At 34.8% G+C, this 16,502-nt stretch overlaps 2 protein-coding genes across 3 annotated transcripts; one reads left to right on the top strand and one right to left on the bottom strand.

Moving 5' to 3' along the window:
* Positions 1 to 3,124: 3,124 nt before the first annotated feature.
* On the top strand, positions 3,125 to 10,432 carry LOC132306982 (syntaxin-71-like). 2 transcript variants are annotated; one of them, XM_059804611.1, is made up of 10 exons: positions 3,128 to 3,669; positions 3,769 to 3,894; positions 5,053 to 5,212; positions 5,310 to 5,395; positions 5,496 to 5,564; positions 5,647 to 5,691; positions 5,817 to 5,879; positions 5,974 to 6,050; positions 9,564 to 9,626; positions 9,731 to 10,432. In XM_059804611.1, exons 1-9 carry the CDS (start codon positions 3,514 to 3,516, stop codon positions 9,574 to 9,576), a joined length of 795 nt encoding a protein of 264 aa, XP_059660594.1. In that variant the 5' UTR covers positions 3,128 to 3,513; the 3' UTR covers positions 9,577 to 9,626; positions 9,731 to 10,432. The 2 variants fall into 2 exon arrangements, with proteins under 2 accessions (XP_059660595.1, XP_059660594.1); XM_059804612.1 differs by lacking the exons at positions 9,564 to 9,626; positions 9,731 to 10,432 and having other exon boundaries at positions 3,125 to 3,669; positions 5,974 to 6,163.
* A 3,313-nt stretch (positions 10,433 to 13,745) lies between these two features.
* On the bottom strand, positions 13,746 to 16,109 carry LOC132309520 (NAC domain-containing protein 1-like). The gene is made up of 3 exons (XM_059807823.1): positions 15,938 to 16,109; positions 15,522 to 15,808; positions 13,746 to 14,300 (listed from the first exon to the last, which is right to left on the bottom strand). Exons 1-3 carry the CDS (start codon positions 16,107 to 16,109, stop codon positions 13,746 to 13,748), a joined length of 1,014 nt encoding a protein of 337 aa, XP_059663806.1.
* Between the last annotated feature and the right edge of the window lie 393 nt (positions 16,110 to 16,502).

The raw sequence follows: 16,502 nt of genomic DNA, 5'->3' as shown, positions 1-16,502 counted from the left end.
AACAGAGACCCGATACGTTTGTACATTCTAGACAACTTAACAATAGCTAACTAGTCCATATATGTATAAGTACACACTATAGGACGCTCACTGTATCATAAACCTGTCTCAACCTGAATAGAAGGTAACATGCAAATCGCATATAAAGTGGGCATGTATACCTAGACCTACCAGGGGACCAGGTGTCTACTATGTCCAGTTATCCATCTTAGGCAATATACGCGCCCTAACCATGATCTTGAGACTCAATCTCATATCACGGTACCATAATCATATATTTAAAATCCATTCAAAACCAAAGTAACGTCATTCAACTATTTGTTGACCTGTCATACATATAAGTAGGACTTAACTTTTAAAGTTAATCCGTTCTTTTATTCCAGAGTAAGTAGGACTTAGCGTTTTGAGCTAATCCATACCTAATATGCCATCGCCCATACCGGTGCATATAATCCACAAATTCAACAATTGATAATACAGACAATAAATGTAAACATCAATTGATCCATAATAAGCATAATAAAAAAATATATAAATTAACATGCTTATTTGATACTACTCCGCAAAATCCAAAAATTAATAATACAAATAAAATATGTAAACATCAATTAATTCCTAATAAGCATAATAGAAATATATAAATTTACATGCTTATTTTTTTGCCACTGAGACATGATTTAAACTATATTATATATAAACCAATTGCTAATTTAGAGGTAAGCAACTTAAATCATCCGCATCCAAAACCAATATGCAAGTTTAGTTAAGAATTTCATATTGTTCCTATACTAATTTCATGTGGTTTATTATGCATTATCATGCCCTTTGGAGTTTTAATATGACCTTAGACATCACCGAAAACCCCCAGTATAGCTCCTAATTGAACCTGGAACTTCAAAATCCAAGCACCGTGGCCCAGAAACTCGTCAAAACCATAAACCAAGAGAGGAGCCGCCTCCCCCATGGAAGGAGCCGCCTCCACCAAGCATGGAGCCGGCTCCCCCCTCAAGGGAGCTGCCTCCTTAGTGTGTAGAGCCGGTTCCCCCCCCATGGGGAGCCGCCTCTTTGAGAGGCGATCCGCCTCCCTTCAAAAGAGAGCCGGCTCTCCTCCTGTGTTTCCTCCTCTGCTTAGCCTCCGACGACTTTCAAAATATCCGATTACTTTTGCTAAGGTCCCTAACCCTCTGTTCTAAGTTCCAGACAGTCCAAATTAAATATCCAAATCCTTTATGTGTTAAACAACCCAATCAAAACAAGTACTCATGCAAGAAAACTTAAAATCAAGCAATTACTAATTTGTTTAAACACATACTGTTTTAATAGAATCTAACATGCATAAAAGATTAATTTTACGTTTATTTACTCCTGGAATTGCTTTAGGCATGTAAAGAACACAGGTCAAAGGGAAGGAGTTAGATATAAACCTTCCCTTTAGGTTTCAGTTTGAAACCTTGCAACTTCGTCTTCCTAAACTTTTTCGGCAATTCCTACTATTCTTAACTCCTCTGTTGCCCTTGGTTCTACCTACGAACAACACTCCACTCTCTCCTTGATTCAGCCTTAGTCGTAGCCAAACCCTAGTTTTCCTCTCTCTGTTTTCTCTCAGACTTCTTTATACATGAATAGGGTTTTTAAATCCCTCGGCAGACAAACAAAGCTAAATATATAAGCTTAAAAACACACAAACCCTAATTCTACATATTGTAAGAGAAGGAAAAATATATAATTAAAATAAATACACAACTAAGTCAGCTATCCCACACCCTGTGATTCACACATATATATAAAATCATAGAATTATATATAATACGTATATATTGAAAAGTGATCCTACTATAGCCATTATTAATTATTAATAATTAATAATGTAATTAACCTTATACACATATATTCCCATATATATATATATATGTATAATCATCCATGGGCATTAACTGTACCCTTTTAATCTCCTATCCAATTTCTCCATACTATCCAAGCCCATCTTTAAATAAAATTTAAAATAAAATAAACCTTTAAATTCTACCAATTAAAATACACATCATCACATAACAGATAATACAATTAAAACATTTAATTATATTATTCAATTAATCAATTTATTCAAATATGGTCAAATAAAGCATACAATTTAAATTAATAAACAATTAAAACAAATAATTCAATTAGTCACTTAAACAATTATACAAATAACCAAATAATAAATTTAAAAGTGCAATAAAATCATAAAATAAATACCGAGACCATCCTTTTAAAATTAGGGGTATTACACTACTGAATGACAGAACATAACATATAAAACACAAATAGTGATGCAATAAAGAACAACAAGATCATATCTTTATACATAGGGCACATATCACAAGTCATTTTCTGTCGGTCCACAAAAAAACAGAACTTTAAATTTTTTTAAAAAAATTGTTAGCAAGATTCTTTACATAATAAATCATGTACTATAAACCTTAAATTGGTACAATGTTCAATGTTGAGCCAAATGTTTCTACCAAAAATTATACAGTCATGCACCATTATCACGTCCAATTCACAAATGAAAAAAAAAAAAAAACAAAAAACAAAAATAACAAGAATCCTAAACCCGAATATTCTTCAATAAAAAATAGTACAACACTTGAGAAAAGAAAAATAAAATCAAATTATAATACTAAACCCTAACATTTTTGAGACATAAAATCGTACCCTATAACACTATAACAGTTGAGATTAGTAAATCGCAACTACTTTTCGTGAATTAACACAATATTTAGCAATTAATAATCATATATTTACCGATTCAAGAACAAAAATCAAGTACGCTTATGGTTTTTGCCTTCTTCTTAGTTAGGATCCTTGGCTTCAGAAGCTTGGTGGTCTCCAAGCCAAAGTAGTTGTAGTCGGTGCAAAGGGAGAATGAGATATAACTGAGGTGGTTCACGTCCTTATACCTAGGGTAGTTAATAAAGTGTTTGCTGAGGTATCAATTTGTTATTGGCTCTTTATATTACAATCTGCTATATCATTGGGTTCAATTTAGGCCTAAGAAAGTTTAATAAAATTACATCTGTATGAGGGTATTAATGTCATTTAATATTTTCAGTGAGGGAGTTTGCCTGTTGTCCTTGATTGCAACAAATAGATAGTTCAAGAGTTTTGTTTTTTATTTTTATTATTTTATTTATTTATTTGTTTTGTTTTGTTTTTTTTTTTTTTTTGAGTTAAGGGGATTAGATTAGTTATTGGCCCATGGTTTAGGGTTTTTTTTTTCCACTTTACCCTGTTAAATATGAGAAGTCTAAGATCGGTTGTAGAAAGCGAAACCATAAACTCTATAAAGGAGAACTACTATTAATTCGTCCTCACTCCCCGACTCCGCCTTCAACGCTCCACGCCTCGTTCTGCTAGCTAGAGAGAGAAATAAACCATGGCAGATATAGAGAGAAGTCCTTCTCATCGTCAGCTTTCTCTCTGCAACTACTTTCCTGGAAATTTTCTTCCCACAAGAAAGAATCAAAGAAAATGAGCGTCATAGACGTTTTATACCGAGTTGATGCTATTTGCAAGAAATACGAAAAGTACGACTTCGACAAGCAGCAAGAGCTCAATGCCTCCACCAGTGACGCCTTTGCTCGCATCTACTCGGCTTTCGAATCTGAAATCGAAGCTGCTATTCGCGTCAGAATTATTTCATCTCTGTCTCATTTTACACATTTTTGTGTGCGTATATATTTATATATTTATTGTTTGTGGTCTTGAATTTGTTAAAATATGCAGAAATCGGAAATTGCGTCCGTGGAGAAGAGTAGGGCCTATGTGGTTGCGATGAATGCAGAGATTCGTCGAACAAAGGCTCGGCTATTGGAAGAAGTTCCTAAATTACAGAAATTGGCGCTGAAGAAGGTGGAGTAAACATTTTTTTTTTTGGTTTATTTAATTTAAAAGCGTTTCCGTCATTCTCTGAGGACATGATTTTAGTTTGCAATGCATTCACGTTAATCAGAGACTCTTTATTTGAGTATATATGTATACACACATGGACATAATCACATGAACTCAAATAAGCAAGTTGGGCTATTTGCGCGCACTTCAATTTGACATTTGTGTTGTTGAAAAGCATTGAAGATATTGGTTAGATATAGCTTGGTGATACCAGTTATTGATTATTCTATCATTAGAAGACTCATATAAAACAAAAGAAAGCGTGACTTGGGGAAACATGGGCATTGAAAATATAGAGTTTTATGTACAATTATATAATAAGCATGAATTTGGATGTGCTTGTTATGTGAATGTCTGATCAGGCATGCTGAAAACATTATCCATAGTTATACTCAAGTGTTGTGTTTGACACCATGTTTGCTTCACTCAATATATATATATATATATATATATATATATATATATATATATATATATAGAAGAGGTCTAACATAGTAGGCCAAATAGGTCCATCTAGCAATTTAATCAGAAAATTGTGCCACACTCCATAACTAGTTTCCACAGCATTCCGCTTCATTGTGGTATTCATTATCGTCAACTTTAGGTGGGGCACTAGTCCTTCTGGCAGCTACAATTTGCTTTTGGGTAAAAGTTTACACTTCGGGATGCTTGCACTGTAGGCCAACTTTCTTTCTTCTCATTAATTTTTTTTAGTGACTTTCCTTACGCTCTATGTAATGCATCAACTCAGATCTTTCTGGCAATTCGACCATAACATTTACATTGAAATTTTCTAGAGCAAGGCCCAAGGAAAGATAAACTCTTAGGGCACCCAGCCGCAGCACAGTCTAAAGAAAAACTATGGAGTCTATGGATGGGAGTAGCACCCCATATCAAGGATATGGGCACCAAGTACATCCATGAGTGTCTTGTCAAACTTGCAGTGATGATCATTTGAAGAGAATCTGTTTGGCTGTCATGGCATGATTTAAACTAAAATGACCCTTCCTAATCTTGAATTGAATTTTTTTCTCCCCTCTAAAAGTTTGACTTCTTAAGTAAAGGCATGACAATGGCAAGTTGTTCTTGAATTATAAATGTAATGGTATATGCTTACAGGTCAAAGGACTTTCTAAAGAAGAACTAGCTACCCGTAGTGATCTGGTTCTTGCACTACCTGAGAGAATTCAAGCTATACCAGATGGCACCACAGTTGCAGGCAAACAAACTGCACCCTGGGCAGCTTTAGCTTCTCATAAGAAAATCAAATTTGACTCAGGTGACTTTTGTTGGTGAATCTCTTTCTTGGGTTCATAATTTTCACGAATGAGAACGTTCTTATACTGTTTTTCCTCTTTCTTCGTAACCAATTACAGATGGATGCTTTGACAGCGAATTGTTTCAACAAACTGAAGAATCAAGCCAATTTAGGGAAGAATATGAAATGCGGAAATTAAAACAGGCAAATAATGCACCTGATTTGACAATTTATTCTTTATTTCTTAATGAAGATCTGTTTCCCACTAATTTGCTTTTTCATTATTTATTTTGAGTATGCACAGGATCAAGGCCTAGACATAATATCAGAAGGTTTGTCCACTCTGAAGGATTTAGCTCATGATATGAATGAGGTTGGCTCTGGTGTGTACTATATTCTCATGTGGGGGCTATCACGTGAAAATAGTATTTGATCATTTATTGCATTTTGTTCAGGAATTGGATAGGCAAGTCCCATTGCTTGATGAAATCGATACAAAGGTTTGAAACTTGTTGACCCACCCCTCCTTTTCATGCTACACACCTATCTTCCTTTTATCATTTCACATTAAAGAAAACGCCGAACATGTTTCATAGCGTAATGCCATTTTGTGGTGTCTTTCCAGGTAGATAGGGCAACAACTGACATTAAGAATACTAATGTTAGAATCAAGGAAAATCTTCATAAGGTAATTGGTTAATAAAGGTTGTCTACCTGATTTTATTTGGTTTTTCTATCAGGTAGGTTGGTTTCAGTATTTCTTATTTCTTATTTTTTTATAGATAAGATCCAGCCGAAACTTTTGTGTCGACATAATTCTGTTGTGTATTATTCTGGGAATCGCATCATATTTATACAAGTAAGCTTCCTATCTTTCTCATTATTAGCCTATAATTGTGTTTGGGGATACATATCTATGATCACAAGTTATGAGGAAATAACAGCAACAAAATAAAAAAAAAAAAACGATATGATGAGATTAATAATAATAACAATAATAAACTCATTATTACTTGATCTGATAGGGATTATATGAAACAATTAAGAAACATAAAAAAAAAATAATAATAATAATAATTGGAATAAGTTAAATGGATGAAATCCGTCCACCAACAAAAAAAAATAAAAAATAAAAAAAAATAAAAAATAAAAAAACTAGACATCTCTAGCCCTCTTGTGCTCGCCAGCTTGATCAGATCTTTCTAGTCATTGAATGATGATATACAAATATAGTTTTATACCTATAATCTTTTATTAAATGGAATGAATTCCTAACTGTTAGCATATATGATACCATGATTTATGGTATGACTTACCATAATAGCATAGATTTGACTATGCATATGTTATCATAAATGCTAGTTAGCATATATGATACCACTAACCTTAATGAATCTGTCCTTATTTATTATTAGCATTTGCTTAACTTGAAAGATGAAACCCAAAAAAAACAAATCTATACTTTATTAGTTATATTGCTACTTTTACTGATTGATCTGTCTTGGTCATGTTTATAATATCAGAGATTTTAATAAACTTTGGAAGGGTTCAGACTTCTCTGATGTGTTTCCAGAAGTGTGGGAGGAATATCTTTTTGTAATGCGGATACAGTTCCTTTCAAGAAATGTTCATAGGATTTTTTTTCTTCTTGTTTTTAATAAGTAAGAAATGTTCTTGCCATATATACTTAAGCTTACATCTGTTGCTGTCAGATCAAACCATGCCATGATTTTGTTGTTTGATTTTTCCTTTTGCACAAATCTCAAGGAAGTTTCCAGCCTAATCCTCTAGCCAATTTTGATGAGATATAGGGCAGACCCAGAAATAGTTTTTTGCGGGGTTGGGGGGAGGAGAAAGGGGTTGAATGTACTGCAAACAGTTTTGGCAAAAAGTAAAAAACAGTTATTCTCTAAATCTGTGGTAATTTTTGTATTAAAAAAGAACAAAACATCACACTTTTAATTCATAAGAAAGTATATTGATGTTTTATTTGCAACCTAGTTAATTATTTGAATTTTGGCGAATATACAACCTAACATGATTTTGACACTTTTTTCACATACAGAGCTTAGTTAAATTCTGCCGAATGAATTTGACAGAAAATAAATGCTTTGATATGACTTCTAGGTTTTAATAAGAAAAAAATCTGGGAGAAAAAATTTTAAGCCATGTTACGGCTCTCAATAATGTTTAAAATGATATTAATTTTAAGTTTTAACAAATTTCTAAATTTTTAAATTACAAAACACTAAGTAATAAATAAGTAGCAAAAGTTAATGAATTATATAAGATTATTTGCTACTTACATAAAAGAATATAGAAAAAAATCTTTGTTGTTAAACCTTTACAAGACACTAATAAAATCAAGCCACCAAAGTGTAAAAGAGACTTTACCTGATTATTGGCTACCAGAAAGTCATTAAAATTTTCTCCAAAGTCCCAACATCTATATCACCATCTGTCATGTAAACAGGATAAAATCTTGCTTATTGTAGAAAAGCTTGAGGGCTGCCAATTTATTCTGGAGACTGGGACATGGTCTTATTAGAGCGTATACAGGATGAATGATTCATGGGGTTAATTCCGTGATACCCTTTGTCAATTAGATATTAAAGCATCATGTTTAACACATATTGCATTTGACTCCCTGTAACTAGTCGGAGCATTGTCAACAAAACTGAGATAGAATTCAGCAAGAGCTGCAAGAGGATGTAGCTAATAGAATACCTGGGTACAGAAAGAACAGAGGAATGAGGATATGAGTCCATAGAAATAAAACACAGCCATCCTAAACAGCTAGGACAGCTAAAAGAGAAAGTAGATCAGAAAATACAATGCAAGTCTGTCACCCCAAAAGAAAGGAAGTGGAGACAATCAGAGATAATCTGCCTAGCCACTGCTTTTGCTAATGCAAGTCTGCCACCCCAAAAGAAAGGAAGTGGAGATGATCAGAGATAATCTGCCTAGCCACTGCTTTTGCTTCTCTCCTCTTGTCTTCATGCAGTCTTAAATTTCTCTCCTTCCAAATTTGTTAGGTAGCACCATTAAAAACTCCCTTTATCAACCTTGTCTTACCCCTTGAGATAGAAAAGAAGTTCAAAAACCAGTAAACCAGTTCACTGAAGAAATTGATCTGATGCAAACCATTCCAACTGTAGCTTTCAAAAAGCCACTCCAAATCTGTTTTGCAAAATCACGCTCGTAGAATAAGTGTTGAACAACATCTCGTGGCATATAGCAGCCAAAGGGATGTCTCTCCTCCTCAAATTACAGAAAGATGAAGGCATCATGCATAAGATGGCTACTACCTTCTTCTTCTTTTTTCCTATTTCATTTTAGGTGTGCTTTTCTTTTTCAAAAAATAAAAGGCTCCTTCCCATCATACAATATTAGCAGAGCTTTTGCTTTTCGTTTTCCCACTCATTTGCTTTAAATTTTTCCTTTTTTCTTTTCAATTCTTGAAGTATATAATGTTTCAATCACGCAATATCTCCGTCTTTTCACTCTTCATATCCTTTCTACTCAGCCAAATAAAACAGGGAGGGGGTTTCCATCCATTCTACCTTCTATTCCATCTACCTTTCCATCCTTCATAGCAACTGGAACATTAGACTCATTAATCGGTTAGCCTGGTTAGGTAATAGCACCCAAAATCATGATTAGCGTTCAAGGAAGCATTTGCTCATGGGAGAGTTTCACCATCAGGTCTTCTTTCTTTTTTAGATCTTGCTGCTTCTTGCCTGTGTTGGATAGAATTCATTTTTATTTAAACTAGTATCTCTTTGATAGTTAAATTACAATATTGTAGTTTAATTGCAAGCAATTTGGACACTTGATGAACATCCAATACCCAACTGAAGGGGAGTATTAAAGAATAACATGATGGAGCAATTCATGGGATTCCTAGACCTTGGTTCAAAGTACATGATTGATTCATGAGACTGATTCCATGATATCATCCATTAGATATTCAAACATCACGTTTAACAAATCTTATATCACATCCTATAAGTAGCGTGGTGCAACATAAACACAATCAAGATAGAACTCAATAAGAAGATGTTGGTAAGGTTGTGGATGCACCGTCATGCACGGCATAGTTTGAGCCATGTTAAATTGTGTCTTGTTCTTCTCGCTTCATATTTCTTATTTCTTTCTATCATGTCTATTTTCTTCATGGACCTGATGGTGCTCTCTGTGTAGCTTTCCTACTCTGTATAATATTTTAAATATCGTCTCATACTATCATGGCTGCTCTTATTCCTTTTGACAAACCAGCTAATACAATTTTTGTTCCAGTTGTTTTTTTCTTTCTTCAAAAGTATATTCTCTGAGAGATTATTTTGACAGAACTTTTCTTCATTTGATGCAGTATACTGAAGTAAATTATCCTAAAACGTTTCTCATACTTCTGGATTGATATTCCTGCTGTCCGGTATAGCATTCTCCAATTTGATTTAGTGCTTTCTGCATGTTTCTTTCAATGTCTTCAATTAATTTTTTTCTGTATTGCTCTCATAAAATTATTATCTTTTGTAGTCATAATGGCATTGGTAAGATCTGGGACTGTCAAACATGAAAATGAAGGTTCAAGTGGGAGGACAGCCAGTTTGTGCAAATAATACCGAAGTTTAGGTCTGTACCCCGTCCGCCCTTCCCAACGTTTTTAATTAAATGGGAGCTTACTGCATAATGGCCTTTTAGATTATAGGATTGATTGCCTGAGACTATATCAGCACTACCTCATTCTGGGTCAGCAGGTGTTACTGGTATATGGACAGATTGTACAACTTTTCTTCTAATAAAAAATATTATTGCTTTCAATTGTATTTATTTCATGATAAATTTGTTTACTGTGATATCATGTAGATTGCCTCCTTTAAGTTTCTTTAATCGTGAGACTTATAAAAAAAAAAGAAAAAGAAAAGTTTCTTTAATCGTGAGGAGAATGAATGTGCAAGTATGAGCCTCTTAACTTAAGAACCTATCTATCTTCTCAACACTAGTGGGGTTGGCAATTCGTGTTAATGGGTAGTGTTATGTCAAAATAAGACTATAAGAGTACTTTGTTAATCTGTCAACCCGAATTTGATCCATTTTTTAAACGGATCAAACACCATTGACAAAAAATACTGTCTTTTTATTATACAGGTAATAAGACTAACCTATATAATAAATAGGTCATATATATATATATCATGTAACACGATACGATCCGTTTAGCAATCTATTTTTCTTAATTATAAAATGCAAATATAAACAAAATAAAATAAATTATTGAGTTAAAAAGTTATATAGAATAATTTTATTTTATTTTATCTCAATAAATCACCCAATTAACTGCAGGTTTTACTATAATACCTTTCTACTTTAAATATATTACCTATTACACAGGATATTTTTTTGGGTTGACATGATGATGACACAAACACAAATAAAGAAAGACTAAATGATCACTAATTTTGTGTTGGGTTCAAGTCATGTTGACGGTTATGTCAAATTTTGCCATCCCTAACCTAGAGCTATGCTTTGCAACTCATTACTAATATGAATTCGTCGCACCATTCATCCTCCTTTTGTGGCAAGTTTGAGCCTAACAAAACCCTAATTTACAACAAACTAGGCCTATCTATTTTTTCTTCTTCTGTTTGAAAATCTAAATTTTCTTGTAACTAATTCTTCTACATGCTTTTGTAGCAAAGTCATGCTGGCCTTGAACTCGTTATATGAGAATGATCATGAATGAACTAGTTTATTTTTTTAATGATGTGGTAAGGTGTGAGATTTGATTTGATTCTCAGCTAGAGGCTCTGCTTGCTCTCACTCCCTTTGGCCGCTTATCGTGTAGGCTCGGCTCCATCCTATAACCTCCTGCTTCAGCCTCTCTAAATTCTGCTATCACTCATTACTTCTATATAGACCTCTCTATTTATTGGTTGACCTTCTAAAAGCTTCGCCAAAAGCAATTAGTTACTTTCTGAATGGCTCTTTACTTTAGTATGGTCTAGTATTTCCAATGTCCCATTGCTGCCAACTTATGTTAATGATAGCTTCCGCATCTTTCTTGCCTGCTGATTTTTTTTTTTTTTGGTAAGTCTGCTGAAATTAATGTGAATGATAGTGAAATTCTATTGAACTAGCTCATGAAATTCTATTCTGAGGATGAAATTGCTGATCCTATCATTGTTTACAAAGAGCCGGACGATGAAGAACCCTGGAGGTGAGTCAGAGAAGAAGGCAACCCTCACTCAAGCCATGCTGTAAGTGTTCCATAGGGCAGGGCTGCAGGGGTATTAGGTTATGATGGTATCTATAGGATAAAGGAGGAAGAAATCCTATAAAAACTGTAAAAGCCTTTAAAACAAGAGTTATAAGAAGTTTAGAACTTAGGCTATCCCCCTATTTAGGGTTTATGTGAATAGGCCTTCAAAACATATAGAAAAAAAAACCACATAAAGGATTAGCCTAATAGAAGATAGGATACAATAGTTAGGTGTCACCCCCCAAGTCTCCCATGGGGGATAGACTATAACACATATACAGAAACTTAATCAGACTCTATATAACCATACATGGAATAAGTTGGTCTTTAACTAAGTCACACAAAGTGGGAGCTGGAGCGAGAGCGAGTGCAAGAGGAGAGCACGAAATTGGTAAATTCTAAGTTATGTACAGTGGTAGTGGGAGCGGGAAAGCGTGCACAGAGCATGAGAGCGAGAACATGTACGGAGCGTGAGAGCGAGAACGCGCATGGACCGTGAGAGCAGGCCCCTTTTAGACAAATTGTGTGACTTAGGTGCTTACTCCATTCCTTATGAAGGAATGGCGGGCTGGGGAACATCGACAATGGATGTTCTCATATTCACTGTATTATTGTCTTCTCCAAAACAATATTTATGAAACCATAAATTCATATAGAGGTCTTGTAGAATTATGCATTGAGCCATTTGGTCACTAGCTTATATGCCCCTCCGCCATAGATTATACAAAAAAAATCATTTTTCTCGAGGAGGGGAATGTGGCAATCACTCGAGAGGTGAGCAAACGTTTTCAACCGTTGGTATTAGGATCTTAAAATGATTTCAATGCTTATTAGATACTCGTTCAATGCTTATTGAATATTAGTATATTAGAGGCTGAAGCTTAAGGTTGAGTTTGCCGGCTTTATGGTTTATGTAGTACAAAGGCTTACAGTTAGGATGTTTATTTTATATTTTATTATTATTATTTTTAAGATAAGCGTCAGAACATCAATTACCAAAAAAACTAAGAATAGGCAATGAATCTCAAACACACCAGGGGGCACACAAATAAACTATAGAGATGTCACGTACTATAAGCAAGATAAATGATACATCCAAAAAAAAGGGGCCAAACGCACCCTAAAGGACGGCCTGTCCCAAGAGAATGGCAACTCAGAACATTCAATCGTGGTTGAAACTAGGAATGGTGTGAAAAAGGACAACATGCATGCAAACTTGGTTGAAACACAGCTAACGACATGAATGCTCACACTGATGCACCAACTTTCACACAAACTTGGCTGAATGGAAAAAAACGGCACTCTATTTTTAAACCGATCGAAATACAATAACCACACGAGCGAGTTTTAAAGAGAAGCTTAAAAGCGGTTCTAGTTCATGGACTAGTCTATCAATCCAGTTTGGTCCTGGAGTTGCATGCAGTGATGAGGATTTAAAGATCTCCAAGGTTTTCAGAATTCACGAAAGTTGTTACATAAATCATTTTGAGAGCAAATGTATCACTAATCAATTAAAGACAATAAATAAAACTTTTTGAAAATAGCTTCCAGACACTGAACATAATTCTTCACAAAAATTCATCAATTTAGGACTCTCTTAAAAAAAAATTGAGTTGAAATTCTCAATGTTAATGCGAAATAGAAAAATTTTACCCTGCGAAAAAAACAAAGCAATGAGAGTAATTGTGAGACCCTCAGAAAAAGTATGTTAAAGTAGAAGAAAAGTGGCGAGAAATGCTACAATTGTTTGGAGTATTAGAAAGGGTTCAATCTGGAAGAAATGATCTCTTATACTTGTTGCCTTGTTCTGGTCTCTGAAAACAGGGCAGAACAAAAAGTAAATAACTAAACCACCTGGTCGCCTATTTAACATACAACCTAGGAAACAGAATAGAGTATAGGTAGCACTAAAAGAAGAAATATTTTTGCAAAAAAAAATCCATCGACTTTCACTTGGATATTCTTTTTCCTTTTTCTTTCTAGTTCGAAATATATTGAGTTCTAAACTGAATGTCTCAGGACATTGACAGTATTCATATTATCAATTTTGCAAATTGAGAACATAAAATATGCAGATACTCAAATAAAGTTCAAACTTTACATTAGGCAATCGTAAACCATGCATATATATTACAGGCACATGATTCAGTAATATTTACTACTAATACCATGGTGGCATATAAAATATTGTCCATGTGCATTTTATTTACAGTAAGTGATGTATGCCATCCTTCTTCAACCTCCTGTCTGCTCGACTTAATTAGAAACCGTGTCCTTATGTGGAAGGTTGCTCTATTGCTGTAGAAATCTTTCGGTGAAGAAAGACTGATTAAGCTCCTGTAATGTAATGATGGCGTCCGATGGATTAGGGTTGAAGATGTCTCCTTGAGACGGACTGTGACTGTATAAGTTTGTATTCTTGGTGGGTAGTGTATTGCCTGGTAGAAGATCCTCATTTTTGTTGTCATTGCTTACCATCTTCGTAGATGGAAGGACATTCTGGTAGCCTCTTACCTCGTTGGCGAGCTTTGCCTTGGATGGGCTGAAAAAGTTGTCTTGGTAGCTTGAACCACAATTGTTGCCCTCGTTGTTGTATTGAAAACTTGGACTTGAAATGGTCTCCATAGGAGGAAGAGTTTGACTGTCAAGCATGTAAGGTAATGGATGGCAATCTTTGTATAGTAAATAATCTGTTATAACATCTGGATAAGGCTCTTTTTGTGGGGAAGGGAGCTCCTGAATCTTGGACAAGCACCCCACCGGTTCCTTTCTGGGGCTTCCAACTTCCCATGTGTTCTTTGACATGTTGCCTTTTTGTCGAACCCGACATAATACCCAATCATCCAACTGTGACAAAAGAGGCAAATCTTTCCACGAGTCAGTTTGGTTTATTCTATTTAGATGTATAACAGTGAACATTATTGCTTTGTGTTTATTACACAATGTTATCAATGTACTAATTCTAATCATTACCATTAAGTTAGTCCTAATTGATGGTGAAAGAAGAAGATTATTATTTGGAGCATGCTTGAGGTCATTCAATTAAGAAAATGCTAATCACTGCCATTAAGTTAGTCCTGATGAGTTACCCACCTAATTCAAAGAACTTCTTAGGCATATAAAATGCTAATTGAACCCCACTGGTGATGCTACTTCACCAACCATTGAAACTCAGAGAATTTATCGAGTCTTTCTATTAAAGATGTTTCATGCCTCTAGCAGTGAGAGAATTGAGATATATTGGTGTGTGCCTTCGAAATATCTTAACGTTTACCCTAATAATGGTCCCACCTAAATGGGGTGCTAGAAGAGAAAGATTGGAGGTACACCTAAGTTTTGACATTATTTTGCACAAAGTGACTACTCTCATACTCGACCCTACGTTTTCACTGTTGTCAATCTGAGTTTTTACCATTGCACCAATTAGCCACTCACAAAACACTCAAAAATCATTATCCCATGAATGGGATACTATTGAATATGCGGCAGATAATAGGGGTTGTGTTGTTTTCTTAGGCTCCAATGGGTTGTGAAGAGATCAGCCTGAAAATATTAACCTCAATTCTCAAAGTAACAAGTATATGGTGAAAAGTGACTCATCACATCCAAGACCAGTGCAGCTTTTAGATCTAGCATTTTAGATCTAGCATTGATGATGAATAGATTTTTTCAAAATTGAGTGGAAAAAATAAATTATAGACCTTAAATAAAAGAATTAGTCTTATAGATACCTATGAGGGCAAAAGAGAAATTGGAAATTGCTTATTGTTGTTGTACACCTTTGTGACATATTTTCGATTTATCTAGGTCTGGGTGATGAATCATCTTCTGTCCTCGAGTTATTTCAACTTTTCTGATATGTAAATTAACTTATTCAACTAAAATGACTCTGTTGAAAGTTGTACACCTTTGTGACATATTTTTTATATAATAACTAGGTCTAGATGATGAATCATCTTCTGTCTTCGAGTTATTTCAACTTTTATGGTATATAAATAAGGACTAGACAATATATTCAATCCTAGTGTGACAGGAATAAATCATTGGTAATAACTGATAAACACTGACTCTCATGGATGCTTTTAACTTTGATGGTCGATTCATTGTCTCGGGCAATCTGTACTCATTCATTATCCAATCTGTCTTCATTCCTTTTGGAGGCCTTCCTGTATAAAAGACTAGAGCTTTCTTGACCCCAATTCTTTTTGATCCAGAAGAAGTAAGAATGGGCTTGTCTGTCCCAGTAGCTTTCCAATATCCTGAAGCTGCTGATCTCTTAGGCCTTGCTCCATTAGGGTACTTCCTGTCTCTCGGGCTAAAGAAATACCATTCTTCTTCTCCAAACAAAGCCTTCTCTGTAAATTTGAAAAACAAAAATAAACGAAAAGAAAGTATTAGCTTTAATATCTAAACGTAGACGAATGAACTAGAAGAACAGATGGTGGAGAACAGAGAAATAAGAGAATAGATGGTGGAGAACAAACTGGGTAGATCCCATGGATTATAGTTATATAGTTCTATTTCAGTGATAACGGATGCTGGCAATTGGCGTGATTTCACTTTGTTTAGCAAGTAATGAACGATGAGCTCTTCGTCAGAAGGGTGGAACCTGAAACCAGGAGGGAACTGGAAACTGGAATTGGATTCTGTCTCCATGAAGGAAAGCTGGCTCCTTCCTTCTTGTCTGATGAGGATTCTATGAGTTTCACTAATCAACGTTATTACCAACTTCAGCAGTTGTGATATTGCGAGCACAGTGTTAAGGCATTATAAAGGGTTGATTGCATGCACGTGTGGACATTATTCAAGACAATATACAGCAAAGAAGCAGATGATTTACGTAGAGGTTTAAAGAAATGGATGAGGAAAGTGACCTATGTTTTGGCTATGGTTGTTGGAATTGTATTTCCTCTCCCCTCATCTCTGTCGCATGAGACTTGTATATTATTTTAGGCTATAAATAATAATATGGTGCACATCGGTACCACTGTTCCGAATTGTGAGCTTTTTTTGCATGTTTTGATACATTGTGCATATCGTGGCATAGTA

This window comes from Cornus florida, unplaced genomic scaffold, assembly GCF_030987335.1.
Source record: "Cornus florida cultivar Cherokee Brave unplaced genomic scaffold, ASM3098733v1 CherokeeBrave_3.0.0_Hap2_Chr05, whole genome shotgun sequence".
NCBI classification, from domain to species: Eukaryota; Viridiplantae; Streptophyta; class Magnoliopsida; order Cornales; family Cornaceae; genus Cornus; species Cornus florida.
Note: the sequence above shows the minus strand (reverse complement) of the source record. Positions and strands in the feature narration are given on the sequence as shown.